The 12,411-nt window shown below is 61.7% G+C and overlaps 1 protein-coding gene across 7 annotated transcripts in view; it reads left to right on the top strand.

The window, feature by feature from the left end:
* Nucleotides 1–12,378, top strand: part of SRCIN1 (SRC kinase signaling inhibitor 1) — a 29,139-nt gene extending 16,761 nt beyond the window's left edge. For 3 of the 7 annotated variants that reach the window (XM_042815215.1, XM_042815217.1, XM_042815219.1), the window contains 16 exons: nt 106–199; nt 581–1,386; nt 1,578–1,670; nt 1,774–1,817; nt 2,080–2,258; nt 2,374–2,549; nt 2,701–2,831; nt 3,383–3,530; nt 4,402–4,714; nt 5,081–5,330; nt 5,423–5,577; nt 5,677–5,829; nt 6,306–6,434; nt 7,690–8,811; nt 10,610–10,750; nt 12,206–12,378. In XM_042815215.1, coding sequence (XP_042671149.1) covers nt 106–199; nt 581–1,386; nt 1,578–1,670; nt 1,774–1,817; nt 2,080–2,258; nt 2,374–2,549; nt 2,701–2,831; nt 3,383–3,530; nt 4,402–4,714; nt 5,081–5,330; nt 5,423–5,577; nt 5,677–5,829; nt 6,306–6,434; nt 7,690–8,811; nt 10,610–10,750; nt 12,206–12,208 — 3,937 coding nt within the window. In that variant the 3' untranslated portion in view covers nt 12,209–12,378. The remainder of the gene's footprint in view (nt 1–105; nt 200–580; nt 1,387–1,577; nt 1,671–1,773; nt 1,818–2,079; nt 2,259–2,373; nt 2,550–2,700; nt 2,832–3,382; nt 3,531–4,401; nt 4,715–5,080; nt 5,331–5,422; nt 5,578–5,676; nt 5,830–6,305; nt 6,435–7,689; nt 8,812–10,609; nt 10,751–12,205) is intronic. The other 4 variants (XM_042815222.1, XM_042815218.1, XM_042815221.1 and 1 more) reach the window with 3 other exon arrangements.
* Nucleotides 12,379–12,411: the final 33 nt, after the last annotated feature.

Genomic DNA, 12,411 nt, shown 5'->3' with positions numbered 1-12,411 from the left:
ACCCTCCCCTGGGACCACTGACGTTGGTTGGGGCTCTGCGAGCAGCACGGGTGCAGCCCTGTGCGACTGCTGGGGCTCTCCTCATGGCTCTGCCTCTCCTTCCAGCGACATCCAGGACAGAAGCATCATTAAAATATACCGAAAAGAGCCGCTCTATGCCTCATTCCCTGCCTCGCACATCACCAATGGTGACCTGAGGGTAAGGGGCTGGGGGTGGAGGGGTGGGCAGCGCCCCGGTGTGGGGCTGGGGTTGGTGCAAGGCAGGAGGGCGATGAGGAGGGCATGGCGATTGCATGTGTTTGTGGGAGGAGTCATGGCTGCCATTCGTCTTCCCCAGTCGTGGCATTGTTAAAAGAATGGATGTCTGGGGCCTGGCAGCGGGGTGTCATCAACGCGATAATTAGGGGATTCATCACCATGAATCATCCCGCTCTTGAAGGAGAAAGAGGGAGCTGCCATTTGCCAAAGCCAGGGGGTGACACGTGGGCTGCTGGTCCTCGGGGCTGCCACCCCCAAGGCAGGGAGAAGGTGACCGGGCACAGCAGGATGCAGCGCTGACCATCCTTCCTTCTTTCCACAGCGGGAGATGGTTTACACCTCCAGGGAATCCTCTCCCACCCGCCGCCTGAACAACATGTCCCCTGCTCCCCACCTGGCCTCAGGCTCCCCCCCACCCGTCCTGCAGTCCTCGTCCCCCTCCCGCTCCCGCATGTCCTACAGTGGTGGCCGCCCACCCTCCTACGCCGGCAGCCCGGTTCACCACGGCGAGCGCCTGGCCAGCCTTCCCCCAGCACCCGGAGTCTCTCCCAGCCCCAGCGCCATCCTGGAACGTCGCGACGTCAAACCCGACGAGGACCTGGCAGGGAAGAACATGGTGCTGGTGAAGAACGAGGGGCTGTACGCCGATCCCTACGGCATGGTGCACGAGGGGAGGCTCAGCATCACCTCCACGCAGTCTCTGGCCGGCATGGGGGACCCTTTTGGTTACTCGGGGGGGCTGTACAAGCGGGGCTCGGTGCGTTCGCTCAGCACTTACTCGGCGGCCGCGCTGCAGACGGAGCTGGAGGACAGCCTGTACAAACCCAATGCACAGATCTACAGCGATACCTACGGACCCGGCCTGGGTTTCCGCATGCCCCCCTCCTCCCCGCAGAAGATGGTGGAGGGGCAGAGCCCGCACAGCCCTTACTCGGGGCCGCCCAGCCGCTCCTCACCCGTCCGGCAGTCCTTCCGCAAGGATTCCTGCTCCTCTGTCTTCATGGAGAGCCCCGTCAGCAAGCCACGCAACCCCGGTGCTGCAGGACCTCCTGAGCTGTTCCCTGGCCCTGGGGACCGTCCGCTCTCGGGGTTCAGCTCCCCGGTGCCAGCCAAGGACACGGAAACGAGGTGAGAAAGGGCCTTGCTGAGGTTTCCCTGTGGAATTGGGCTCTGCTGGGTGGGTTGTCCTTGGGTATGACTGGGGAGCGGGGCAAGGTTCCCTATTGCCGGCCCTACAGAAGCACAGGGTCGGGTGGTGAAGTGCTGCCTCTAACCCTAAGGGTGTCACTACCCCTAACCCTCACCCCCCGTCCTCGCAGGGAGAGGATGGAGGCCATGGAGAAGCAGATCGCCAGCCTGACGGGGCTGGTGCAGAGTGCCCTGCTCCGTGGTTCTGAGGCTGAGACCCCCAGGTAAGGAGGTGGGGGGAAGAGGGGGCAGGAATGAGATCCAGGGGGGCTCCTCTGGGCCCCTCCTCTGCGCTCCATGTTCACCCCTTCCCCTCTTTTGTCGCAGTGAGAAGACTGAAGCCACCAATGGTGGGACTCCTCCATCAGCATGTAAGTGGCTGGGGAGAGGTTTGGAGATCCCCCCCCCTCCACTGGTCATCCCCACATCCTGGGGCAGTTGTGGGTCCTTGTCCTGCTGGGAGTTGCAGGCTCACCTTTGTTCCAGGACAGAGTTGGTGGCAGTTCTAGGGACCAAGCAGCAGCACTGCTGGGCTGGGACACAGTGGGGAAGGAGAGGGTTTGTGGGGAGCCCTCCCACCCAGGCCGCAGTTCCACGTCCCAGCATCCTCCTCTCGTCTCCCCCACCCCACAGCAACCAGCCGCAGCGGCATGGGGACCCCAGTGCCTGCACCCCCCCCACCCTCCGCCACCAGCACGCCGGCAGGGCAGCCCACAGCCATCACCCGCCTGCACATGCAGCTGCACCTCCACGACCTGCAGCAGAACGCCAGCGACCTCCGCAACCAGCTGCAGCAGCTCAAGAAGCTGCAGGTTGGTATCGTGGGGTCACCCGACCCAACCCCTGGGGGCAGAAAATGCCCCTTTCCCGGTGACCTCGTGAAGTTCAGCCCACCCAGCCTTGCTTTCCCCCCCCAAACCCCCCCAGCTGCAGAACCAGGAGACGGTGAAGACGATGCTGCGGCGGACGGAGACGGAGATCAGCGTGCGGGTGACGGACACCATGCGCAAACACGAGGACCCGCTGCAGCGCCAGCGCAGCCTGGTGGAGGAGGAGAGGCTGCGGTACCTGAACGAGGAGGAGCTCATCACCCAGCAACTGAAGTGAGCACGGGGTGGGGACCCTGCTGCCCACACCCCCCTCCCTGGTTCGCTTCCTCCCCATCCCTGGTGTCATCGTGGTCCCCGACGCGGCTCTCGTTTTCCCACCCTCCGTGGGGACCTGGTGCCAACCCGCCCTGCTTTGTGCTCGCAGTGACCTGGAGAAGTCGGTGGAGAAGATCCAGAAGGATCTGGCGCACAACCACCGCCTCATCCCAGTGCAGGAGCTGGAGGAGAAGGCCGTGGTGCTCAAGCAGCTCGGGGAGACGCTGACAGACCTCAAGGGTGAGCGGGGGCCACGGGGCTGCATCAGTGCTCCACCAACTACCAGAATCAACACAAGTCCTCCCAGCAGCTTGCTTGTGCTTGGCACTGCTGCCCCTTCCCCATGCTGTCGCCCACCCTGTGCGCACTGATGTTATTCTGCTGCTCCTGCAGCTTTCTCCATTCCACGTCTCAGTGCAGAGTGGCAGAGCTCCTGATCTGGCAGCAGTCACTGAGGCAGCAAGAAGACACGAGGACAGTGGGGACAAGGGGAGGGCACAGGACAGGGGTGGCAGCAGCTCTGCTCTCCTGCAATGAGATTGCCTGACGCTAAGCAAAGGGAGTGAGCTGCTCTGTGTCCCCCCAGCAGCACATCTGTGGGTCCTGGTGACCGAGTGCCCATCTCTAGGGCAGCGTTGTGCCAGAGGGCTGCAGTCAGTGCCAATGGGAGGTGGGTTGGTGATGGAATGGCGAGCGCAGGGAGGTGAAGAGGCAGCAGCCCGGGCTCCCTGGGACCCTTCCATCCAGACACGATGGCAGCAGGGCTCTCGGTGACCCCGCTGTCCCCTCAGCCCAGTTCCCCAGCCTGCAGAGCAAGATGCGGGTGGTGCTGCGGGTGGAGGTGGAAGCTGTGAAGTTCCTCAAGGAGGAGCCGAACCGCCTCGACGGGCTGCTGAAACGCTGCAAGACGGTGACTGACACACTCACCCAGATCCGCAGGTGAGCTCTGCACCCGACCCCTGGTGCTGCCCCTGCTCTGTGTCCTCCCCATCGTGGCATCCCATAGCCGGGTGTCCTGGGCGCACCTCAGGGCGCACGGCCTTTGGGTGCTCCTGTGCTGCTGTCCTGTCTGAGTCGTAGATGAAAATTCCTGGAGCAATTAACAAAAGGTTCCTTTTTCTGCTCAGAAATTAGAAGGAAAAAAAAAAAAAGAAAGGTTGAATAACCCAAAGTGGAACAATCAAGCCCAACCCCAGTGGATTGAATCCCATTCCTAGCGCCCCCAGTGCTGCTCAGTGTGCATGTGGGAGCCCCTCTTTGAAAACTGCTCCTTCCTTATCGCCTTGGAAAAATGTGGCCGCGTACCTGGGTGCGATGGGAGCACCGAACGGGGCCAGAAATCTCATTCTTGAGGAGCAGAGCTGTTGGGGTGGAGGAAACCATCTCCAGAGCTCACCTGCCCGTTCCCATTAGGAGACCTTTCAGCAGAGCTCACTGCTGGGGCAGGCTGTGTTGCTGGGCTCGCCCCGGGCGCTGTTCTAGCCTGGTTTTGTATGGAGATGAGCTCGTCTGATGGCGCAGCACACTGATCTGCCTACCTGTCACTCTCCTTCCCTAATAACTGCTGAGTCCAAAGGGCGATTTTGGGCAGATCTGACAGAGGGGTGGAATTTGGAGAGAGCTGCTTTCCTGCAAGGTTCGTGCACAGGGACGGGCAGGTGGAGGAGTTGGCATGCGCTGCTGTGGGAGAGCAGACACTGGGGATGCAGATGAACACAGAGCTGTGTGCATTTGTAGAGGGCTCCAAGACGGTGCTGCAACCCAGTGCCAGCACTTATCCCAGTGAATGCCTTCCCTCTGTCCCCTGCAGGCAAGTGGATGAGGGCGTGTGGACCCCCCCCAACAACCTCAGCCAATCCCCCAAGAAGATGGCCCCCGAGACAGACTTCAGCAAAGGGCTGGAGCTGGAGATGCCCCCGAGCCCCCCCGTGAGCCTCCACCACCTGACAGCTGGCACTGAACCCCTGGGCATGCCCAGCTTTGGGCACAGCCCCCCCCAGACCCAGAGCCACCCTTCTAAGAGCAATAATCCTTCCCGGGCTCCAGAGATGGTGCCTGCCAAAACCCAGACGGGTCCTGAGACGCCCAGTAAGAAGAGCGCAGACAAAGCTGTGTCTGTGGAGGTAAAAGCCTGGGGGGGGTGGGGGTCCTGCCTGGGGGGCTCCTCTAATGGCTCTAACCCTACTGGAGCACCCAGCTGAAACTGGGGTGCATCCTCCCTAGTGGGTTTGGAGCTGATGGAGCGTCTTAATAGTGGAAAGCCCCAAATACTGGGGAGATGCAATGTGCAACTGGGACACGAGGGGAAGGGGGGGCTCCAGCACGGCCCGGGACGTCTCAGTGATGAGTTAGAGCAGCACTGGTGTGGGCTTGGCTGTGGGAGATTGTGGGGCAGCGGGATTCAGTGGGGCAATGGGGAGGTGATGGTGGGACAGCGGGGTGACACGTTGCCCATAAGGGCAGGGCTGCAGTGGGCTGTGCTGTCACAGGCTGCTGAGAGGGACTGGGAGGAGAAGCGGGCAGCGCTGACCCAATACAGTGCCAAGGACATCAACCGCCTCCTGGAGGAGACGCAGGCTGAGCTCATGAAGGCCATCCCCGACCTGGAGTTTGCTGCCAAGCACAAGCAGACCACGGGCAGCAGCAGCGCCGCGTCCACGCCGGAGCATAAACCATCCAAGCCTCAGCATGCACAGAAATCCACGGGGAAGGTGGATGCCAATGGCCGCAGAGGCTCAGGTACGGGGAGAGGAAGGGGGCTGCCTTGGGTTTGTGCAGGTTTGGGACACGGATGGGGGCAGGGCTCGGTGCCAGCTCTGCTTTCTGCTCAGATGAACTGACGGTGCCGCGGTACCGCACCGAGAAACCTTCCAAATCACCGCCTCCACCGCCGCCCCGCCGCAGCTTCCCCTCATCCCATGGGCTGACCACCACCCGCAGCGGCGAAGTCATCGTCACCAGCAAGAAGGAGCCTGGCTTTATGAAGGTGGGTGGCGGGGCTGGGCACGTGGTGGTCACCCCATGGTGGTCACCCCATGGTGGTCACCCCGTGGGTGCAGCCCCCTCACCGCTCGCTGCCCCACAGAAAGCAGAATCAGAAGAGCTGGAGACCCAGAAGCCACAGGTGAAGCTGAGACGGACGGTGTCAGAGGTGGTGAGACCTGCATCCACCCCACCCATCATCGCCTCTGCCATCAAAGATGACGACGATGAGGACCGCATCATCGCGGAGCTGGAGGTGAGCACAGCAGCGTGGGGGCACGGGAAGCACAGCTCACCCAACTCCAGGCGTCCGCAGGAGCAGCTCTGGGAGAGATCCCCACACAACAGCACAGTGGCTGCCATCCCCATCCTCACCCCATCCGTGGGGACATGGGGACGTGCAACACTGCGGTGACTGTCCCCATCCTGCCCCTGTCCTCATCCCCGTCCACGGGGACGTGAGTGGCTGTCCCCATTCTCACCCCATCCCTGGAGGCATTCAGTACTGCAGTGACTGTCCCCATCCTGTCCCCATCCTCATCCCATCCACGGGGACATAAAGCACAGTGGGGGCTGTCCCGTCCTCGCTCCATCCATGGTGACGTGGGGACGGCATGATGCTCTCCCACCAGTGGCTGCCCCCCCTGTAGCGCTGAGCCCTGTCCTGGCTGGGCTCCATCTCTGCCCACCCGCTGTGCCTCCCTCCTCCAACGCAGCTGTTTGACTCCCCAGGTGTTTCAGAGAAGCTCTGCCTCCCCTTTCCTCCCCACGCTCCGTTACGATCCTCTCGCGGCTGCCGTCTCCCCTGGGCACGCAGACATGTGGCCCAATGGAGCCTCCGTTGCAGCCGAAGGATGGAAGGTAACATCCCTCCTCCTGCAGATCTCCTCCTGGCTGGCTGCACTTAACCACCGCCTCTCCCATCTCTTAACTCACTTCTTCCCTATCCGGTTTAACCAACTAATGGCTTCTCTTCACTCCTCTGCTCACTGCACTGCGCGTGCGGCACTGATGTGGCACCGACCGAGCACCAATGTGACACCGGGCTGCAGCCCTGGGGCAGAGGTTGGGGGGGCGGGAATCACTGCTCTGATGGCACTGAATGGAGCTGCAGATGGTGATGCACAGCACTGCAGGAGGGAGGGGAGGGGAAACTGGGAGCCCTGGGCTGCATCTCACCTCTTTTTGTTCAGCAGGGCATCGGTCATGGGATGAAATAGAGCAGTGGGGATGGGATGGAGCAGAGCAGCAGGGATGGAGCAGAGCAACAGGGATGCAGCAGAGCAGCAGGGATGGAGCAAAGCAATGGGGGTGGGATGGAGCAGAGCAGTGTGGTTGAGGTGGAGCAAAGTGGTGAGGATGGAGGAGAGCAGTGGGAATGGAATGGAACAAAGTGGTGAGGACGGAGCAGAGCAATGGTGTCAGCAGGTGGAGCAGAGCAGTGGGGCAGGCGCTGGAGCAGCCCCTGTTCAGGGCTGTGCTGTGCTGTGGAGCAGAGGCCTCATTGCTGCAGCTGAGGGGAGCAGCTCTCCTGTCAGAGCATTTCTACTGCACAGCACGGCCTTCTGCATTCCCCTGGGTGCTGCACAGCTCATTGCACATCCCTGGGACTGTAACAGACAGGTGAGGGGAGGAAGGACAGGCTGTTCCAGGTGACTTCTTGCTGCTCAGGGATTTAAAGGTCTGGCACCCACTGCAGCTCATTTGCAAGGGCTCATCCCTGCCTTCAGATCTGCTGAGAGCAGCACAGGGATGAGCAGCAGAGGGCTGCACTGTGCTCTGACACAATTGTTGTGCTGGTGCAAGAGAAATCTCAGCCAGACCACGGCACTCAGGTTCCCATACGCATCAGGGAGGTGCAGCAGCACCAGGTCTGTTTTGCTGAAGACTCCAGCTCACTTGTAGCGTAAACCTCCTCTAAAGTTGCCATGCCCCTGTGTACACCCATGGGGAGTGCTGGAGCCCCTCCCAGGCTGAACAAATCCTTGCAGCGATGCCTGGAGGCACAGCAGGACCCGAAATAACCCGGCTGCTCTTCCCCAAGCAGCTGCCATCCCCCCAGCCCAGCATCCCACGCTGCTCCCAGGCCCTTAATCTGTCTGACTTCTCTACCTAGGAGCTGGCAGCCCCAGCAGCCCCGGGGAGCAGAGCTTTCTCCCTCCCGCAGATTGTGCTCACCCACTGGGTGTCTGCACCGCCGTCTCCTGAACCCGAACCTGCAGTGGAACAGCACTGCTCTGAGCACGGGGATCCTGCTGGCCACGGAGGAGCAGGAGGGGAGCTCACAGCCGAGGTGGGGAGGAGAGGTGGAGTGTCAGCCAGCAGCCCCAGCAGGTCTCCGTGTGCAGCTGGGAGTGCTCCAGCCACAGCCCTGCAGCCCCTGAGCACTGCACCCCGCACGCTGGGAAGGACACGCAGGTTCCCCCTGGCACACGGCGAGGTCCCGGCTGTCCCGAAGCACAGAGCGAGCTGGCCGGCAGGAGGAGCAAGTGGAAACCCTGCTCCAAATTCTGCCAGAAGGCACGAAGGCAGCAGCAAGGTTTCTCCTCAGTGCACTTTGGCACCTTGTCCCCAAGGGATGGTCATGGCACACCCCCCCGGTGCAGGCGGTGAAGGGCACAGCATCGTCCCGCAGCTCCCTGGTGATGCAGAGCCCAGAGATGGAGCTGGGCAGGATGCATCCCTCCCTCCTGGATGTGCACGGAGGGAGCAGCACAGCAGCACACCGGTGTCAAGAGCCAGGTGCCCCCCAGGCCTGCAGGGCAGCAGATGGAGCCAGGCTGGGCACCAGCCGTGCGTGGCAGTGCAGGATCGGAGCTCTGCTGGGGCTGAAGCGGGGGGGATGGCAGCTGGGGGGTTCCACAGCCCCACTCCTCAGGGAAGGAGAGAAGCAGAGGGGTCCCCCCTACACAGCATGTCACCACGCAGCAGGGAGATTTGTGAAGGTGCCTACCAGAGACTGGATAGCCTGGAAGAAACCATCCGTGAGCTGGAGCTGACCATCAGCGAGATCAGCAACCACCGCTCGGCTGAGGCTGCGTTCCCCGCAGGACTGCTGGGACAGGCAGCAGCCAGGGATACCAGCCAGGAGTCTGAGGATGGTGTGGGGAACAGTGAGCACTGTGACGATGGCACTGCCCTGGATCTCAGCCAGACCAAAGCTGATGCTGCCAAGAGTCCAGCCTTGAGCCACACCAAACCGCCTCTGCTTCCCAAGCCGCAGCTCGGCTCGCCTCAGGTTTATTTCCTGTTACTCCTCTTGCCGTGCTCTGCCCTCGGATCTGCTCTGATGTCTGCTCTTCCTCCACCTCCACCTGCTCCCTCTCTGTGACTCTACCTCCAGGCAGAGCTGAGGTGCGGCACCCATCTCCTTTTGGAGCTGATGCGTAAAGGCAGCAGCACCAGCACCCACCTGCCCACTGCCACCTCGCACCTTCCCGGCTGTGCACCAGCTCTGGATCCCACCCTGGTGGCTGCAATGTGCCATGCAGGTGCAATGCTGCGCTCACAGCCTGCAGCTCCATTGTGTCAGGAGCAGCATTTGGCAAAGGAGCCCTCATTTGAGCCACCGGGGGTTGGCTTTGGAGGGGGCCGATCCACCCTCCAGGCGGCGGATGGCGGAAGGCTCCCATGCTGCTGCTGTTACTGGTTAGGGGGCACGGACCCCCCTGGGCTGGGGCTGCCACCTCAGACCCGACGAGGGCAACTGCTGTGTGCACATCCCACACCTCAGGGTCCATCCCAGCTGCTGGGCACCCAAGGAATGAGCTCTGTTGGTTTTGCCCGTGGTGCCGGGTGAGCAGAACGGGAACGCAGCGCTCCTCTCCATCCCGTTTTGCACGAGCACTTTTCCGAGGAGCTGCGGTTACAGTGCGACTGCAGAGCACCAGATGTTTCTCCTAATTAAATCACAGCTCAGGCTCCCCAGCGCCGTCCAAATGGGTTTCTGCTGGAATCTGCAGCAGCCACTGGGCTTGCTGAATAACTGGAAAAAGGCTGTGGGGGGGGGGGGGGGGGGGAGAAACCACCCCCAGCTGCGCATAAGTCAACCCTGCTCCTTTATTAACAATCAGTGCTGCTGAATGAATCTCCTTTTTCATTTGCAGCAATTATCTCAGCCTTGTTTCCTGGTAGCACCGGGCCTCTCACTGCAGGAACAGCCCTCTCCGGTGGGTGTAGCTGCAGGTTCTCCTCTGGTCAGGTCCTGGAGCAGAGCCATGGGGTGGATTTATGGCCGTGGCTGGCATGCGTGCTCCCAAAGCAAAGCTGAGAGCAGGGCTGAGCAGGAGGGGCTCTGAGCTGAAATTCGAGCACCAGGCCCACTCCAACGCCTGCCTGGATGTGGGGGGATGCAGGTGGGAGATGGACCCCCTGTGCAATGGCTTCAGGGGTTCCAAAGGAGCACAGAGGGGATCCCAGAGCACGGGCAAGGAGGACAGGCACTGACATTCCATGCAGGCAGCAATGCTTCTGATCTGACCCCAGAAACAACCTGCTGCCTCTGACCTGGTGCAGCCAGAGCAATCGTGCGTGTGCTTTTGGGGCGGCACAGCAGTGCCACTTTGGCCACCAGTCCAGGCTGGCACAGGGCAGGTGGGCTTTTGGGGTGCCAATACAGAGCGCTCCTCCTGCTGCTGCTCTTGCAAGTCTTTGTATCTCAGCCCGTGCAACCTGTTAATAAAAAACCTCTGCGTTCCCACTGTCGCCGTTTCCACCTGGAATCTTGCTTCCATCTGCCGTCGCCTCCTGTCCTTTTTTTTGGGCTGGGTGCTTTCCTCCTACCCTCCACCCCCCAGTGTTTGCTCCTCACCCCCGTGTACGTGGCAGCAGGGGCTGACGGTGGGTCCTGCCCTCTCCCTGGGCTCCTGTGGCACACGGAGCTGATGACCCCTCCTCAGCTGCCGTGACTGTGGCAGAGCCCCGCAGCCCCGTGGTGCTGGGAGGATTGGGAGCCCACAGTGCCTGGCTGCAGGCTGTGCTGCTGTGGGTTTCCCCCTGTTCCGAGCTTTGTAACCTCCCCAAATTCTCTGTCCCAGCAGAGTGGTGGCGTTTCCATCCCGCCCATGAAGATGGTGAACCCGGCATCCAGGCTGAAGCAGAGCCAGCAGGGCAGCCCCGACAAGAGCAAGCACATCAAGCAGAGGATGGAGTACATGAGGATCCAGGGACAGCAGCAGGTAGCCTATCTCTAGAGCAGGTTCCCAGCAGCAGGGTCAGCTGCAGGCTGCCCACGGCCCCTGCTCCCCCTGCACTGTGTGTTATGGGGCGGTGGGCACGGGGTTACTGCAGTGGGATGCTGGGGTGGGGGATGCAGCCCTTTGCTGAGCAGAGGGTGCAGGAGGCACTTCTGTGCCACGCTGGGGGAGCCCAGCACCTGGAGCTGTGCTGAGGAGGGGGTGCTGTGGGTGGGGGCTGGAGCCCTGCAGTGCATCCCCTATGCACCCTGTGCCAGGAGGGAGGTGTGGGGATGGGGTGGGGGCCACAGCAGCTGGAAGAAGAGAGCTGGGGGATGGGACTGTGCCTGTCCTCGGCCCAGCACCGACCCCATCCCCATCCTTGTCACTGGGACCGATTGCAATCTGGGTACCACAGCCCCATCCTGCTCCTTCCTTCCCTCCCTCTCCTGCCCCAGGTCCCAGCACCGCCCCTCCCCACAGCACTGAGCCTTCCCCCATCCTGTCCTCCTCCCCTCCCTTCTCTGTGTCTCAATCCCTTTCCCTGGGCCTGTCCTTGGCAAAGAACCCCATTTTGCTCGTTCTGTTGGATCCATAAAAGAAAGGAGGGGAAAAAAAAAAATAAGAGAGAAGCCAAACCACCTTACTCCCAGCTACCTCCATCTGCAGCCAGGGTGAGCGATGAGGAGGGGGGATTTTATGCAATTGGGGCAAATGGTCTGAACAAAACGGGCCCCTCCCTCCCCATTGGCCCCAGTTGTGCATGAGGGCTCAGCACTGGTGCCATTTGTCACTGCTGTCACCAGGACACGGCCGGGGTGAGGGCACAGCTGCCCTCAATGCGCATTGCAGCCCCTCACCACCTCCTGGCGCTCACAGCCAGGCTCCTCCTGGCAGCTTCATGCAGCTCTCTGCTCCCCAGCAGCCCCCGGCCCCCATAAACCCAAGGCCACAGAGCTCTCCATGATGCCACCAAACCCTCAACCTGGAGGCCAATCTCACCTGGATGGCAGCACCATCACAGCCCCCTCCTCACCAGGACCCCTGGACCCCCTTGGATCCCCACCGTCCTTTGCTCAGCGCCCACCCCCTCTACTCCAGAGACCCCTTTCCCAGCCCCTTCCCAGTGCCGACCCCTCCGGCCATCACTCCTCTTGGCCTCACCAGCAGCAGGGTCTGTCGGTGTGGCTGCTGGCAGTGGGCTGGGGGCCGGGGGGGGGGCTCTCAGAGGAACCACAAGCAGCACGGCTGCGGCACCCCGGGCGCACAGCGCAGCCCGTGCCCACCCTAACGCTGCCATTCTTGTCCTCCCCCCCCCCTCACCTCTCTGCCCCGTCCCCTCCGCCTGCCCGCCTCTGTCCGCCTGTCTGTCCTCCTGTCCGTCCATCCGTCTGTCTCTCTCTCGTCTCGCCCCCACCCCCACCCCCAACCATGGGATCCCCCCCCCCCCAAATCCAGTAACGCGTGGAACCAGCTCGTCTCGTGCTCTCTTTGTGGTGGACCTTTTCCAGCTGCTTGACCTCAGGCCTGAATCAATGCTGCTTCTGAACAAACTCCTGTTTGGTTCTGTTTTCTCTCTCTTTTGTGTTTGTTTTGCCTCCCCTTTTCTTTTTATTTTTCCTGGTTTTGTGGATATTTTTCCTTTTTGTTTTTTTTTTCGGTTG

Source organism: Centrocercus urophasianus, unplaced genomic scaffold, assembly GCF_019232065.1.
Source record: "Centrocercus urophasianus isolate 14NV4802_14NV808 unplaced genomic scaffold, USGS_Curo_1.0 seq_1430, whole genome shotgun sequence".
NCBI lineage: Eukaryota > Metazoa > Chordata > Aves > Galliformes > Phasianidae > Centrocercus > Centrocercus urophasianus.
This window is presented reverse-complemented; position numbering and strand designations above follow the sequence as displayed.